General features: G+C 57.3%; 1 protein-coding gene across 4 annotated transcripts in view; it reads left to right on the forward strand.

Moving 5' to 3' along the window:
- Osbpl2 (oxysterol binding protein like 2) overlaps positions 1–11,081 on the forward strand; it is a 34,003-nt gene extending 22,922 nt beyond the window's left edge. For all 4 annotated transcript variants that reach the window (XM_026407846.2, XM_026407850.2, XM_077799537.1 and 1 more), the window contains 7 exons: positions 837–944; positions 1,426–1,515; positions 3,679–3,802; positions 6,053–6,190; positions 8,266–8,389; positions 8,981–9,071; positions 10,726–11,081. In XM_026407846.2, the coding sequence (XP_026263631.1) occupies positions 837–944; positions 1,426–1,515; positions 3,679–3,802; positions 6,053–6,190; positions 8,266–8,389; positions 8,981–9,071; positions 10,726–10,828 (778 nt within the window). In that variant the 3' untranslated portion in view covers positions 10,829–11,081. The remainder of the gene's footprint in view (positions 1–836; positions 945–1,425; positions 1,516–3,678; positions 3,803–6,052; positions 6,191–8,265; positions 8,390–8,980; positions 9,072–10,725) is intronic.
- The last annotated feature ends 4,386 nt before the right edge of the window (positions 11,082–15,467 follow it).

Genomic DNA, 15,467 nt, shown 5'->3' on the forward strand with positions numbered 1-15,467 from the left:
AGTCCTCTGAGATGGTCTTGCTGACGGCAGCTGCTCCAAGCACGCGCCCAGTGCAGTTCCTGCCATTGGCCCACCTAGCTGCTTTCCATATCGTGCACTGAGGACCTGGAGGGGACTGACACCCACTGCCGCCCCCGGAATGTGGCCACCAGGCCCTGCAGGCAGTCCCTGTTGTAAATTTTGGCTGCCAGAGCTGCTTCATGTGTTGTTTTCTTTTGGGGGTGAGGTGCACAGAATTGAAAAGTGGCAGGCCCTTTGGGTCAGTGTGTTCAGGTCCCCCTAGAAGATTCCAGGGGCTCTGTGCAGGTGTGGTGCACTGTCCTGCCCTGAGCTGGTCTTGCCTCGTCAGCTCTTGGTTGCCGCTCTGTGCTGCAGCCGTCAGCCGCATCACACGTGGGGGTCTCTCCTGGGAAGGGCTGCTTGGGAGGAGGAAGAGTCAAAGGGAAGGAGTGGAGAGCGTGGACAGCATGCCCGCTCCCTGTGCCCCTGCCTGGCTGGGTGCCCCCCGCAGGCCGGGGGCTCCTCAGGACTGCATCACCGTGGCGTGTCTGTGAAGTGGTTCTCTGTTGACGACTTCACAGGAAAGCCGTTTCTCTTGTCTCAGTCTTCTTTTATTGCTTATTAACTTGTCTTGACATTTAAGTAGAAAGCTTTGTTGATGCTACAAAGGAAAGAAGAAATGAATCCCACCAGCACACTGAGCTTACGGGCCGCACGGCAGAGACTTCAAAGCCCTGGGCGGCTCTTGGCGGGCTTGGCGTCACGCTCTGGATGTCTGGCCTGGCGTTCGGGTCACACAGGCCCGTGCGTCGCTGACGCTCTCTTCTGTGTTTCAGGCATGGCGAAGCCTATACCTGGACCAATCCCACCTGCTGTGTGCACAATGTCATCATCGGGAAGCTGTGGATAGAGCAGTACGGGACAGTGGAGATCCTGAACCACAGGTGACGCCCAGGCCCTGCCCAGCCACCTTCCCGTCACTAAGGGCCCCGCCCTGGCTGGCTGGGTCGGTCCCGGCCAGTGCTGAGGTCAGGGCGAGTGTGCCACACTGGTTGAGTGGTTCATTTATTTGAGATTTTAAACTGAAGAGTGGTGTCATTATTGGGAAAAACGAGTGACCACCTGGCATCACCCAGCACCCAGGTTGTAGTACCTTATGCTGGGAACTCATGACTCATTGTTTTTAAGTATGAGATATAATTTCTAATCATAAGATTCACTAAGTTGAAATGAGCACTTGAGTGACATTTTAGTAGATTTACCGGATCACACAGTCCTCACCCCAAAGTTGTGGTATCTCTTTCTGTGCCTGGGGCTCCTGTGGCACCGATCGTCCTCGCGGCCCGGCCTCCGGCCCTGCTGTGTCGCAGGCTGGCCTTCAGGACTTCCCACGTCGTGAACGCCTGCCCTGCTTGTTCCCCACAGGACCGGCGACAAGTGTGTGCTGAACTTCAGGCCATGCGGACTGTTTGGCAAGGAGCTTCACAGAGTGGAAGGGCACATTCAAGACAAAAAGTAGGTCTGGGGGCTGGGACGCAGCTCGTGGGTGGAGCGCTTGCCTCGCACGCACAGGCCCTGGGCTCAGTCCGGCTCCTCAGAAAAAACAGTGAGCCTGCGAGGCTGGCGCTGTGACGTGAGTGGGCGCCAGTGGCCGCACGTGCCCCACCCAGGCGCCTGTCACAGCAGACGCTTTGTTCAGGAAGAGAAAATAAAGACAGTCTTTTTTTTTAGTTGTCCATGAACCTTTATTTCATTTATTTATTCATATGCGATGCTGAAACTCAAACCCAGTGCCTCCCGCGTGCCAGGCAGGTGCTCCACCACTGAGCCCCACCCAGCCCATATCAAGACCATCTTGGGAGCAGCTTCTGGTGACTGGAGAGTGGAGCCCATTCCCTTCCAGAAGGAAAAATATCCAGTTGGCCTGAGAAATGAGAGCTTTTTCTCAGGAGAGAAGTGCAGTTTTACGAGCAGAGCTGCGGTTCAGACTTTAACCCAGTGTCCCTTCCCTGCTGCAGCTGTGCCAGGCCCCAGGCGGATGGGTGGTAGCCTGTGTGGTGCTGTTGGCAAGGCCTGGTTCATTCCACTCTACCCCAGGGACTTCGACAAGTTTTTGCAAGCAGACAAATGGTTGGTGGTGTTATGACAGATTTTTCATGATTTTTTAACCCACTCTGTGTTAATTTCTTTAGGTGTTGGATTTCAAATTTATCAGTTTTTTTTTTTAGCAAGGAATTAGGGCCATATAATGTCAAGAGATTACTTCTAGCTCCTAAACTCTAGTTTCCAACTTAAAACAGTAGTTTTGCTCCACCTTCTCCCGAGTACCAGAATTTACCTGTTTCACCTGCCTGTAAAATGCCGTCACACTGGAGACGGACAGTGTTTCCCCTGGCGCATGGCAGGACCCAGCACGTGGACTTTAGAGGACTGCGGCCCCGCGGGGGGCATCTTGGTGGCCAGCACTGCGGGCAGTCTCCTGTGGAGTTGCCTGAGGCTGCCGGGTCTGCGGGGCCGTGGGCTGCCAGGCTGGGGCTGGCACCTGTGGCGCTGAGCGTGTGCAGTGGGCCTGGCCCCAGGCTTTCCATCTGTGGGCTGGCTTCCTGTCGCTGTGGTGAAATACTTGAGGAAACCACTTGAACAGGAGATGATTTGGCTACTGATTTCAGGTTTTAGTCCATGGTTGCTTGACCCAGTTGCTTCTGGGCCTGTGGTGGAAGGCCCCAGCAGAGAAAAGCTGCGTAGCTCCTGGTGGCCAGGAGGTGGGAGAGGGGAGAGGAGACAGACACCCCCTTCAAGGACGTGCCCCAGTGACCTGCTTCCTCACCTCTGACAGTCTCCACACTGGCCAACAGCCCGTGAAACCATGATGTCATTGGTGGGTTAATCCCTTGATGGGGTGAGCGCCCTCATGATCCAGTGACCTCCTAAAGGCCCTCCCTCTGCACTGGGGACCAAGCCTTTGACACATGAGCTTTTTGGAGGCCTTTAGGATCCAAATCAGAAAGCCATCCTAAACCTGAGGACAGTTCCTCTAGAGATGGGAAGCTGTCTGAGGCTGGCTCTGCAGGGGCCCTGAGACTGGCCTGCTCTACTAGGGCATGGACTCAGCACAGCCAGCACATGCTCCTCCCAGGCACAGGAAAACGGGAAGGGTCCAGCATCGGAGAGCCCCCAGGGTTGTCATGAGGTGAGACTGACAGGCAGTGGCCACGGAGGAAGCAAGTGCTGTTGGTGTGGTCAATGGAAGGTCCACAAGCATGCGAACGTCCAGTGTGTTTGGAAAATGACTCTAGGGCTCGGGAATGTGGCTCAGCAGTAGGGCACTTACCTGACTTGTGTGAGGTCCTAGGTTCCATCCCCACAGCAAAAAGAAAGAGACAGGTACCTACAGCTCTGCCCTTGGAGCAGTGTGCGCCTCCTACAGCCTGAGGCCCCTTTAGCCTTCTGTGGCTTCCCCTCTTTTCTGCCTTGGTGCATCAGGGTCAGGAGGAGTCCTTCTCAAGTGACGTGAGCGGTGTCCTAAAAGTCCGTCTTCGTCTTTGCATTTATACCCAGTGGTGCCCCCAGTTTAGAGCACATGCCAGAAGGGGACGTTCCCCACGGGCAAAGGCAGGGAGCTGTGTTCGCAGAGTGGCTGCTGGCTGCCCTGACCAAGCTCCCAACCCTTTGCTACAGCAAAAAGAAGCTCTTCATGATCTACGGCAAGTGGACCGAGTGCTTGTGGGGCATCGACCCCAGTTCCTATGAGTCCTTCAAGAAGCAGGAGAAGAGAGGGGACCACCACAGGAAGGCCAGGCTGGTGAGTGGCTCTCTGGGCAGACTCTGGGCGGGTGGAGCCTGTGGCAAGGGCCGTGCTGTTCCCTGGAGCTCTGGGGTCAGCCTCGCCCTCCGCTTGCCTGGGGGGGGGGTTGTGGTGCCTTCCACACACTCGTCTCTCCGCAGCCAGGAGAGACGAGTGTGTGGAATCTGTTGAGATGCTTGTCTGTCTGGGCTCTGGGCAGTGGGGTCTCCTGTGTCCCGTGGTGTCACGGCTGCTCTCCTAAACCATGGCTTGCAGTTGCCTCCCTGGCTGGAGCAGCTGCTGGAACCTCATGCAAGCCCGTGTCTTTGGGAGCTCTGGGTTTAGGGTCCTGCTCAAGTACATCCCCTAGGCCTGTGTGAAAAGCCAAATGAGCCACGTGTCTGCTTCTCCCATCCTGGGAACCAGGTGATCTGTTCAGCAGTCAGAGTATTGCCAAGGATTTCCCAGAGCTTGGGAATTCAGTGATCTTAAGACAGGTTACTCCTGAGCTTCAAACCAGACCTGAGGGGCTGGGGCTAGGGCTCAGCCGTAGAGCGCTCACCTAGCATGTGCGAGGCGCTGGGTTTATCTCTGCAGGGCCAGCCACACTGGGCTCAGCACCACATAGAAATAAATAAATAAAATAAAGGTGTTGTGTCCAGCTGCAACAACAACAAAAAATAAATGCTTTAAAAAAAAAAAAAAAAACAGACATGGTAGTACAGAAGGGATGGTGTGTTTCCTAGATGTGAACCCATGTGCCCAACTCAAGATCTTCAGTGTTTATTTCACAAAAATGTTGAGCCTCCTCAGCCCCTTCCAAGAGTCCGAGTGTTTTCATGTTGATATTCATGCATGGTGCTACACACCTTTCTAATAACTCTCCTTCTTTCTTTTTTTTTTTTTAATATCTCCCGAATTCTTTTTTTAATATTTATTTTTTAGTAATAGGTGCACACAATATCTTTATTTTATATTTATGTGGTGCTGAGGATCGAACCCAGTGCCTCACGCATGTTAGGCAAGCGCTCTACCTCTGAGCCACAATCCCAGCTCCCCTAATAACTCTCTTTCATTAAAAAAAGAAAAGAAAAGAAAATTTCACATAAGTTTGGGCTGAGCACGGTGGTGCACATCTGTAGTCCTAGCAACTTGTGAAGCTGAAACAGGATTGCAAGTCCCAGGCCAGCCTCAGCAACTGAGACCCAGTCTCCGAAAAAGGGCTGGGATGTAGCTTGGTGTAGAGCACCCTGGTTCAGCCGGCTGTGTAGACTGGGAGTGGGAAGTCTTCTTGGTGGGTCATGGGGTGCTTTCACCAGCTTTGCACTTGCTCTGGGTGCCCTGGAATGGGAGTCTCCCGAGTGCTGACCACTGGGTGTAAGTGGGTCCACAGCTGCATCCAGTGACCACTGTCCTCTCCACCTAGGGCCCACGGCTCTGAAGACAGCGTAGCAGTGTCTCTCCCAGGAGGGATGGGCCCTGGGGCTCAACCTGGAGCTGCCCAGCCACCATGAGCTCAGCCTTGGGGAAGCTTCCTGCCTGAGGGCAGCAGCAGCACCCAGGGAAGCCCTGGCCCTGGTGTGGCAAGTCCCCTGCTAGGCAGGTGGCCCCCACGGGGTCTAGCTCCCACGCAGAGGAGGGCACAGCACACCTGCTGCCACCCTGCCTGTCTTCTCTGCAGGAGGAGGAAAGCCCAGTGAGCTGGCCTGCAGAGAGCAGGAGCCCGAGTCCTCGTCATAGGCTGGAGGGTGGGCGGAGTCACCAACTAGGGAGACAGTTTGACTTAAAAATATAGGGGCTGGGGTGGCTCAGCCGGAGAGCACTTGCCTCGCACATGTGAGGCACTGGGTTTGATCCTCACCACCACATAAAAATAAGTAAACAAAATAAAGGTATTGTGTCCATTTACAACTAAAAAAAAATTTAAATCATTTATATATATATATATGTATATATATATATATATTTTTTTTTTTAAAACTGGAAATTGAATCCAGGGGTGCTCTATCATTGAGCTACACCTCCAACCCTGTTTTCATTTTATTTTGAAATAGGGTCTTGCTGAGTTGCTGGGACTGGTCTCACACTTGTGATCCTCCTGCCTCAGCCTCCTTAGTAGTTGGGAGTATAGACATGCATCATGATGCCCAGCTTGATTTTCTTCTTAGTTAAAAAAGAAAAGAAAAAAATTGACCCTTGTTTCTCCTGGGGGCTTGGGAACAGGTCTCAAGTGTCTGGGAGGTTCTTCTGAGGGGTCCTGTGTTGCAGGACGTCGGACCTGAGATCGCCAGCGAGGTGGCTGGGGACGCAGCTGATGACGTGCCCATGGCCCAGGAGACCGTGTCAGTCATTCCCGGCAGCAGGCTGCTCTGGAGGGTCAACAGCCGGCCCCCCAACTCAGCCCAGGTCTGTGCCTTGTGCCTTGTAGCCTCCTCTAGGTCCAGCCTGCCCACTGCCTAGTCAGCTGCTGCCTCATCCTCCCCTGCCCAGCGTCCGTGCCTTCCTGCCTGGAGCTTCAGCTGGCTGTCCCTGGGTCAGGGAGGCCCTATCATACCACTGCACCATTTCCACAGCTGGCCTTCCCAGCGGCCACCCTAGCAGGTGCCCATGATGCAGCCACAGGGCCTCCCCACTGCAGAGCTCCCGAGAGACCTGGTATCTGGCGGCCTGGCAGCGCTGCATCTTCCCAACAGCTCATAGTGCGGCGGCTCCGGCTGCCCAGGCCAGTTCCTCCACCAAGCAGATGCCCCACCTGCCCTCTGAGGTCCGCAGTGACTGCCTTTCTTCAAAAAGGGGCTCCAGGGCTGGGCTGGGGCTCAGTGGTACAGAGCTTGCCGAGCGAGTGTGAGGCCCTGGCTCCCATCCTCAGCACCACATAAAAGTAAACGAATAAAACAAAGGTATTGTGTCCACCTACAGCTAAGAGAAAAGGGGGGGCTGCCGGGCCGGGGATAGAGCTCAGTTGGTAGAGTGCTGGCCTCACATGCACAAGGCCCTGGGTTCTGTCCCTAGCACCCCCCACGCACACGGAGGGCAGGGATCCAAGCTTCTCTGTAGAGTCTGTTTTGCTGACCCGTCTTTGAGACAGAGTCTCGCTGTGTGGCTTAGGCTGGCCTTGAATCCCTGGCTGTAGGGACCTCTGTCCCAGCTCCTGGCAGCTGCAGTGCAGGTGTGCACCACCAGGTGCAGTCCCTCACCTGTGCAGATGCTCAGGGCACTGTGGTGTTTACCCTTGAAAACCTCACTTAGGATTTATTCTGTAATAAACCACACTGCTTCATATAACAAGCCAAAAAACACATAACACACTATGTTACTTCATATCTATTATAAATTATATAGGCATGAAGTCTGTGTGCTTTTTAGCGACTTCTGTGGGGGTATTGTGGCCTGCACACATAACAGGGTGTGTAAAATAAGAAAAGGGAGACCGGGGCCGCAGCCTGGTGGCAGGGTGCTGGCAGAGCAGCGCAGGCCCCCAGTGCAATCTCCAGCTCTGTAGACAGGACGGGGAGCACAGCCCCTCTCCACAGGCACCGCTGCTGGGCTGGGCGGGATGGCCAGCTCAGCAGCACTGTTTTCAGTGATATTTTAGAGAAATAGTTTGTTTCAGAGGGAAATTCTTTAAGAATAATAATTGGTGCACCTGTAATCTCAGCAACTTGGGAGGCTGAGGCAGGAGGATCACAAGTTCCAGGCCAGCCTCTTTTTTTTGTTTGTTTGGTATTGTGGATCGAACCAGGGCCTCATGCATGCAAAGCAGGCACTCTACCACTGAGCTATATCCTCAGCCCCAAGAACAACACTCAGTCCCTCATCCTTTGTTCAGTGGTGCTGGTCGGGTGCCTCCTGCCTGCCAGTGGGCTCAGGGTTCTGGGAGCAGACTTAAGAAGAACAGTCTGGTGGCGGGCAGTGGGCACTTGGCTGGGAACCACGTGGCCCATTAGAAGTACCAGGGAAACACAGGGCACAGCAGAGAGGCTGCAGGAGGGAGGCAGAGGGGATGGCCAGGAGCAGGGTGTGCAAGAGGGCCACAGGCCCGGGGCCCGTGTGGGCAGAATGCAGGGGATTCTGACCACCCTAGCTTTTGCTGAGTGACGTGGGCACCCTGGGAGTTGTTTCAGAGGGGATTCGCATTCCTGTGGCCCTCGAGCCATTTGCTGGATGTGACAGGAAGAGAAGAGGAGGCCAGGAGGGAACCAGGAGCCAACCCGGAGGGGCGAGTGCAGGGGTGCAGTGCGTGCAGTGGACGGCAATCTGGCCTCTGCTGAGCAGAGCTTGTGGTTGTCGACACACCGTTGTCCATGCTGGGAGTCAGCCTGCGGCCCTGGGCATGGGTGGTCACAGGGTGGCGGGCCTCGGGGTGCGGGCTGGCAGGACATTTTAGAGAGCGGGTGCTGTGTGGCTGCTGGCAGCGGGTCCAGAGTGCCTGTGGCTCTGACCGACTGTGGCGCTGACCGCGTGCCGCCGCGCTCCCACAGATGTACAACTTCACCAGCTTCACTGTGAGCCTCAACGAGCTGGAGTCCGGCATGGAGAAGACCCTGCCACCCACAGATTGCCGCCTGCGCCCCGACATCCGCGGCATGGAGAACGGCAACATGGGTATGTGCTGGCTGGGCTCACGGTGCCGGTGTGGGTGGACGCGGGGTGGTCTGAGTTCATTCCGTGTCCACGCAGGCCGCCCGCATGGTCCGTCTGTGCTCTTCCCTCAGCTGAGCCTTGACGGGGAGCCCCCGAGCGGCCCCTGCCACCCCCTCGCTGTGCCGGGCAGGCCTCAGGTTTCCACCTGACCCCACGCTTGCTCCCTGCCCCCCAGTGCAGGCCGGGTGACAGCAGGACCCCCAGGGGGACACCTGTCCAGCGGGCTCCTGGGCTTTGCTGTCATCCTGGTGCTTCAGCAGAGGACCCACCCCATGAGGGTGCTGCGGGGGCCACTTCCATCCCTGTCTAGAGCAGGCAGCCATGCCCTGGGCTCAGGATGTGCACGCTTTGTGGGGGCTGATGGCCTCCAGCACCTGCTCTCCTGCTTGGGCTTGGGTGGCTCTGTGTTCCGTTCCCCACACACTGTAACAGGCGGGCGGGCGGAGGCAGCCACCTGGGAGGGGTCCCCCCAAGGCCGGGCAGAAGGTTCTGGCATCTTCAGGAAGGTTTGAGCCAGCCTAACCCTTAGCCAGATCCGTTTGCTTGGACTAGATCTGGCCAGCCAGGAGAAGGAGCGGCTGGAAGAGAAGCAGAGGGAGGCCCGCAAGGAGCGTGCCAAAGAAGAGGCCGAGTGGCGGACCAGGTGAGGGGGCCGGAGGAGGGCCCGCACACTCCTGGGGCCCTCGGCCCTGTACGCCTGGTGGTGAGCTGTAGTGATTCCATGGCGCTTAAAGGCAGTGACCCCACCCCCCTGACTGTGCTGGTCTCGACACGTAGGTGAGGGCCTGAGCCCCTGGGTGGCGTGGCGCACCAACCTGTAGTCACCCACTGGGGCAGGCTGTGTACGAAGGCCAGGTCACCTCAGACCTGGGCCTGGCTGACCTGCTTCATAGCCTCACACAGCACTCTTGTCAAATGTGGCCAATTTAAGGATAAAACGTAGCTCAAACTCGGCCACTCACTGAAGCAAAAGGGTCCGTGAGGGTTGGTGACGCTCTGCATTGGCACCCATGGCAAGGCTGGCAGAGGCCACGCCCCACTGTGGCCTGCAGCTCAGCTCCAGACCAAAGCCCAGGTCCTTCGGAGAGCTGTGGACATGAGGCACGCAGCCTGCCGCGGCCCCTCTGCTGTGCTGACTGGGTGGAGCCCAGGGATCTTGTGCACAGGGTACAGAGAGCTGTCACCTTGCTTCCTCCTGTGGTGGTCCTGGCATGAATGGGGCCTGTCCCCTGAGGACTCAGGTGCATGGTGACTGAGCACAGGGAGACTAAGCACAGTGCGTGTGGAAGTCTCAGTCCTTGCAGACACCCTTGGACCTGGGAGCAGGTACTTCTCACCAGGCTTCTTGTTTTCTGGGACAGGGGCTCCCTGGGTGGCCAGCCTCCACCTCCCCAGGACCTTGGCCACAGGCGCCACCACTGGGTGCCATTCTTTTTTCCTTTCTTTTCAGTATGGGGGCCTGGGCGTTCTACTACTGAGCTGTATCCCTAGACCTTAATTTTTAAAATTCTAAGACAGGGTTTCCCTAAGTTGCTGAGCCTGGCCTGGAACTTGCATCTTCCTGCCTCAGGCCTCTGGTAGCAGGGATGACAGGTGTGGCCACTGAGCCCACAGGCTTCCTTCTTTGTGGTCTTTGTTTTCAAGGCCCCTTAACAATGAGGTTGGGGTTTTTGAAGCCCATTCTTGATGCTGAGGCATCCAATTTAGTTTACTGTCTTTATTTTTGAATTTGCCTTGCTCCAGGAAAGAACAATTGAACGCAGCCCTCCTTTCTTGTTTTTTTTTTTTTTTAAAGAGAGAGGAGAGAGAGAGAGAGAGAGAGAGAATTTTTATTATTTATTTTTTAGTTCTCGGCGGACACAACATCTTTGTTGGTATGTGGTGCTGAGGATCGAACCCGGGCCGCACGCATGCCAGGCGAGCGCGCTACCGCTTGAGCCACATCCCCAGCCCCTCCTTTCTTGTTTTTAAGAATATGAAAACCTTTGTTGTGAGAATAACGGTGACTTTGTCCTTGGAACACAGCACCCTGTATTCCGTGAGCTCGCCCTGCCTGTGTGGCAGACACGCTAGCCCAAGGCCAGGGGCTGTGACTGCGGAGCACCACCTCTCTGCTCCAGGGCCACTCTCTGAGGGTGGCCTGCTGGGGAGGGCTTTAAGTGAGGTAGATCCTGGTGGTTTTGTTGGGGAACTCAGTGGCAGGTGCTTCCCTGAGCCATGTTTCTCAAGTCCCCTGGGCTGCGGTCGGGGGCAGAGGTGGCGGCCGGGCCCTGCGACCACCTCGCTGTGCTCCACAGGTGGTTCCGCCCGGGCGACAACCCCCACACGGGCACTCCCGACTGGCTCTACGCAGGGGACTACTTCGAGCGGAACTTCTCGGACTGCCCCGACATCTACTGAGGGCCTGGAGGACCAGCCCAGAGGCCTGCACGCCGGACCCCGAGTGGCTCTCTGAGCATTGCCCCGGCAGAGCCCAGCTTCTCTGGCCAAGGTGGTGGAGGTGACCTCATCCCTGACCAAGGATCTGACCCACTTGGCTGTGGCAGTTCCTCACAGAGCGCCACCCGAGGCCTCAGAAGGAAACCCTGCCTTCCCATCGGGGGACCGAGTGAGGCTGGCTGGGCTTGCCGCGCTCGCTCGGTCACAACATCCATCGGTAGCTAAAGGGGGGGGTGTGCTCCTCTGAAAAGAGGGGCAGGTGGATCTTGAAAGCCACCAGGAGGCCGGGGACTGCCATCAGGATCACAGCAAGGGGGAGTGGAGGCTCCCCGCGTGGCCAGGCCAGTGACATGAAAGCTGTCAGAGTCTGTATTTTTTACCAATCTTGAGAAACGTAAAGATTAATTTTAAAATATTTAAGTCAAAGCTACTTGAATGGTGTTTTGCTGAAAAGCAGAAATGCGCTCCTCTCCCCGTTTGGACCGTCCCAACGAGCCTCTGAGCCGAGGCGGCCAGGGGTGCTGCTGTGAGGCTGAGCTCCTCTGGCCACCGTGCTCCCGAGGCCCGGCGGGCACCGTGCCCTCACCCACACCTCTGAGGGCTCGTTCCTCACCACCTCCCCGTGCCCACAGCAGTCTCGTGTCCCCGTGTTCCCAGCATGCATGTTGCAGTGTAAGTGAGTCGCATTGGGTTGTGCCTGAGGGTTAGAGGCAGGACCTGCTTTCCTGTGTCATTAAAGTCCTTTAACCACAGTAGGTGTGTCCATCTCCACATCCCTCTGTCAGGGACAGTTCCTTCATGTGGAAGTGTCGGCACCATGGGTCACAAGGAGCTCTTTGCTGTGTGTGCACACGCCCCTGCACGGTACACACCTGGCCATGCATGAGTGCAGGTCACGGAGTCAGGCCCTCTGAGCAGAGGTGGCGCCCCGTGTGCCCAGGCTTCAGAGACACCTTTGCTATTAAAACTCTTTTAAAAGCCAACGCGGGTTTGGAAGCTTGGTCTGTAGCTCTGGAAACTGGGAGTGCGGGTGTTGTGTCCTCCCCATCACCCTCTGGGGCCTTGTGCACACAAGGCCACGCTCCGGCCTTGGGCCCCGTCTGTGGAGCTCCCCTTCGGAGCCCAGCAGAGCTACTTGGTGACTTCAGGTGCATCCAGGGCACAGTGGCCTTGACCACATTCCAGGAGAGGAGTCCAGATTGCTGGGTGCCTAGAACAGGGCACCCTGGGTGCCTCTGGTGGAGGCTGCTTGCTTTTCCAGGCCATGGTCATGCCTGGGCTCAGAAAGCCAAGAAGGTGGAGGGGTACTGCTCTGAGGCACGTTTGGATGACTGCCGTGAGAAGTCCCGCGGTACCTTACCAGGGCTCCGTCTCTTTCTTCCTGAGAGAACACTGCAGCCGGCTGCGCCTCCCAGCCCCTCCAAGGCCAGCTCTTGGCACTGCAGGGGCTCCTCAGCCACACGGACAACCCCACTCCCAGTCCCTTTGAGCATGTGCCTAAGTCAAAAGCCAGAGGGGAAAGGTAGGAAGGCGATAGGAAAGATAGCTGTGAACCGGGCATGGGGTCCCTGCCTGTCACCCCAGTGGCTCCGAGGCTGAGCGGGAGTTGCCCCCCAGCCTGGGCAACTTAGACCCTGTCTCAAAATTTAAAAAAAAATTAAAAAGGGCTGGGGATGTAGCTCAGTGGTAGAGCACCCCTGGGTCCAACCCCTAGGACTGCCCCAAACAAGACAGAGACAACTGTGTGCCAAGGCAATCAGTCATCGGTGGCACCTTCAAAACCACCATGCACACCCGTGGAATGCCCCGTCTCGTCTCGAGCTCCTCAGGACGTGGGAGATGTTTCTGGTCCCCCTCGGCCTGGGAGTGCAGCCTTACGCAGCTGGCACCCTGAGAGCAGCTGGTGTCTCAGGCCCTCGGGGAAAGGGGACAGACTCCCCCTGCAGCCCTCAAGGCCTGAGGTGCTCCTGACCGAAAAGCCGGAATTCAGTGACGAGTGCACAGGCTCAGGCACATGGAGATCTGTTTTGTTTTTGTGATGCTGGGAATTGAACCCAGGGGTGCTTTACCACAGACCTACACCCCTAGGGTCTCGCTAAGTTGGCCTCCAACTTGCAACCCTCCTGCCTCAGCCTCCCAGGTAGGTGGGTTTCCAGGTACATGCCCCCGCCTGACAGGAGAGATCTTTAACGGACGGGTGGCGTCTGAGGTGTCAGCCACACTACCTCCACTCTGGCACGTCTCCAGGTGGAGTCGGGAGCAGGTGACACCAGCACCCGCATCCTCCTGCCAGGTGTCCTCTGGTCATGAGAAGGCTCAGAGGAGCAGGCCTGGTCCCTGGTGGCACCCAGCATCTGGCCTCTTTAGGTTGCCACCAGGACCGGCCCCTCCAGAATGCTGCTGTTCCCTAGAGGGAGCGTAAGCGCTTCTGCCACCAGCACCAGCGAGATCTGGCCGCTGCCGGACACAGTGCTCTGGAAGCCACCCGGCAGGCCTGTGTGCTCCCACAGCTCTCCACGTGGAGTGGGAGCCAGCCGGGCCTGGAGGGCGCTCCGCGGTCTCCCCACCCTGTTCTGTCGGGCCGTATCCACAGCTGCTGGTAGGCTTCTGCAAGCCAGCTGAGATCTCCGAGAGGGACGCTGGGGACAGCGGTCCTGCCCAGGGTCTGCTCTCAGGACAGCTCTCCTGGCAGACGCTCGGGAAGGCAGGACGCCCAGGCTGTTAAGTGCTCAGCGTCCTCGTCACTGCTGTGCATGGCTGGCCCTCACCAACACCTCGTCCTGCCCACGGGGTAGGAAAATGTCAGGCAGAGGGGACGTGGCAAAACGGATTGTCTTTATGGTCTTCAGGAGCTGCCGGCCCCCACGTTGGCGGGGTCGGTGGCGCCGTCGATACCCACCTGTGTTAACAGGCTCCGTCATTCTTGGTGTGTTTTTTGAGGACTTTGGGCAGATCCGTGAATATAAATGTCAGCTTCCAGTCCTGAAATGTTAGCTTCTAGTCTGAAAATGGGCCGCAGCTGACATTTACTTGACGGGAACCGTGTCTCACCGTCTCTGCGCCCTGGCCTTTCTGAAGGGGGCTACAGATGGCTACCGGCAAGTCCTCGTGCCCGAGTCAGGTGTTTGGACCACGTGCTCCTTGGGAGCGTCAGCAGGTGGATTGTCTCTCAAAGCTGCTTATCGTGGAGGGGTGGGGGCACTCGCCACTCCTGTTGGGCGACGAAGGGTCCAGGCTCTGGGGGGCGGCAGCCTTGATTGTGCCTCTGGGGCCCAGAGGCTGCTGCCAGCTGTGTGGACGCCTGGAACGTGGATCCGCTGGCTGCAGAGTTCTGCTGCCTGGCTCTGCTCCAGGAGGTGAGCCAAGTGGGGCAGCTGTCCACCGGTGGCCGGGCTCTGGAGGCTTTGCTCTCAGGACACACTTGCTGTGTCTTGCTGTCCTCGCAGAGCATGTCACTGCCCTCAGCAGGCCATTAGGGTTTCACGCCCCAGCTGCCCCCAGTCTGACCTGTGGCGAGCCCCACGGGGCCCTTGGTCTCAGGCCTTGCCAGCCCTGGCCCCCCAGGATGGCTTTGGTCCCAGGGGTTCTTCCCTGCCACAGTCCAGCTGCGGGATGGCACATCTGGCTTGCCGTGAGCATGTGGGCTGGCAGGGTGTCCTGCCACGCCTCACGCACCTTGATGCATATGTGGGGAGTTTTGCACTTGGGGCAGTTGTGGAAAAGGTCACCTCAGGCATTTGTGTGCAGGTGTTAGTGTAGACCCCTGTTTTCATTTCTCTGGGGAAATACCCAGGCGGCACGAGCTGGGACACGTGGGCCTTGGATGTTTCACCACGAACAGCACAGCACTGCCGCCGTGTCAGAGGTGCACAGGAGGCAGCAGTCACGGCCAGTCACAGATGGCCTCAGGGAAGGACTCCACACACCTGGCTGAGGCCATGTGGAGACCCACCACACCAGCGCTGACAGGAAGTGGAGGGTGGCTCTCAGCTGAGCCAGCAAGAGTGCAAAGTGTCCTGCAGCTTTGGAAGATCCCAGCCAGCTCCTTAGGAAACCCGACGTGCTCCTGCCACAGAATCCAGGCTGGTGTCACCCACGAACATGTGACGCCTGCGCAGAGATGCTTACAGGGCTTCATGATCATTGCAAAAGCTCAGAGCAACCAGGACACCCTCAGCAGGAGACCCAGATGGCGGGGTGCTGGTCCGTGCTAAGAGACGCACCTCCAAGCCACGAGCAACATGGAGGAAGCCATACGCATGTCTTTGGGAGAAGCCAGCAAGAAAAGGCCACACTGTCTGATTCCAACTATGTGGCATTCCAGAAAAGACACAACCACGGAAACCTGGGGCACTGGGCACAGCGGCCACTCCCGTCATCCCAGGGACCCGAGAGGCGAGCTAGGAGGAGGCACGTCCTAGGCCAGCCTGGGCAACCTAGCGAGGCCCTGGCTGGTAATAAGAAGGGCCGAGGATGTAGCTCAGCTTGCCTAGCGCACCTGAGGCCTGGTTCAACCCCTAGTACCACCAATACGTGAAAAGTATTGAGTGAGTGCTCAGGGGAGGGACTGAGGAGGCGGTGGACTCGGTGCGAGACTTAG

This window comes from Urocitellus parryii, chromosome 6 (assembly GCF_045843805.1).
Source record: "Urocitellus parryii isolate mUroPar1 chromosome 6, mUroPar1.hap1, whole genome shotgun sequence".
Taxonomy (NCBI): Eukaryota; Metazoa; Chordata; class Mammalia; order Rodentia; family Sciuridae; genus Urocitellus; species Urocitellus parryii.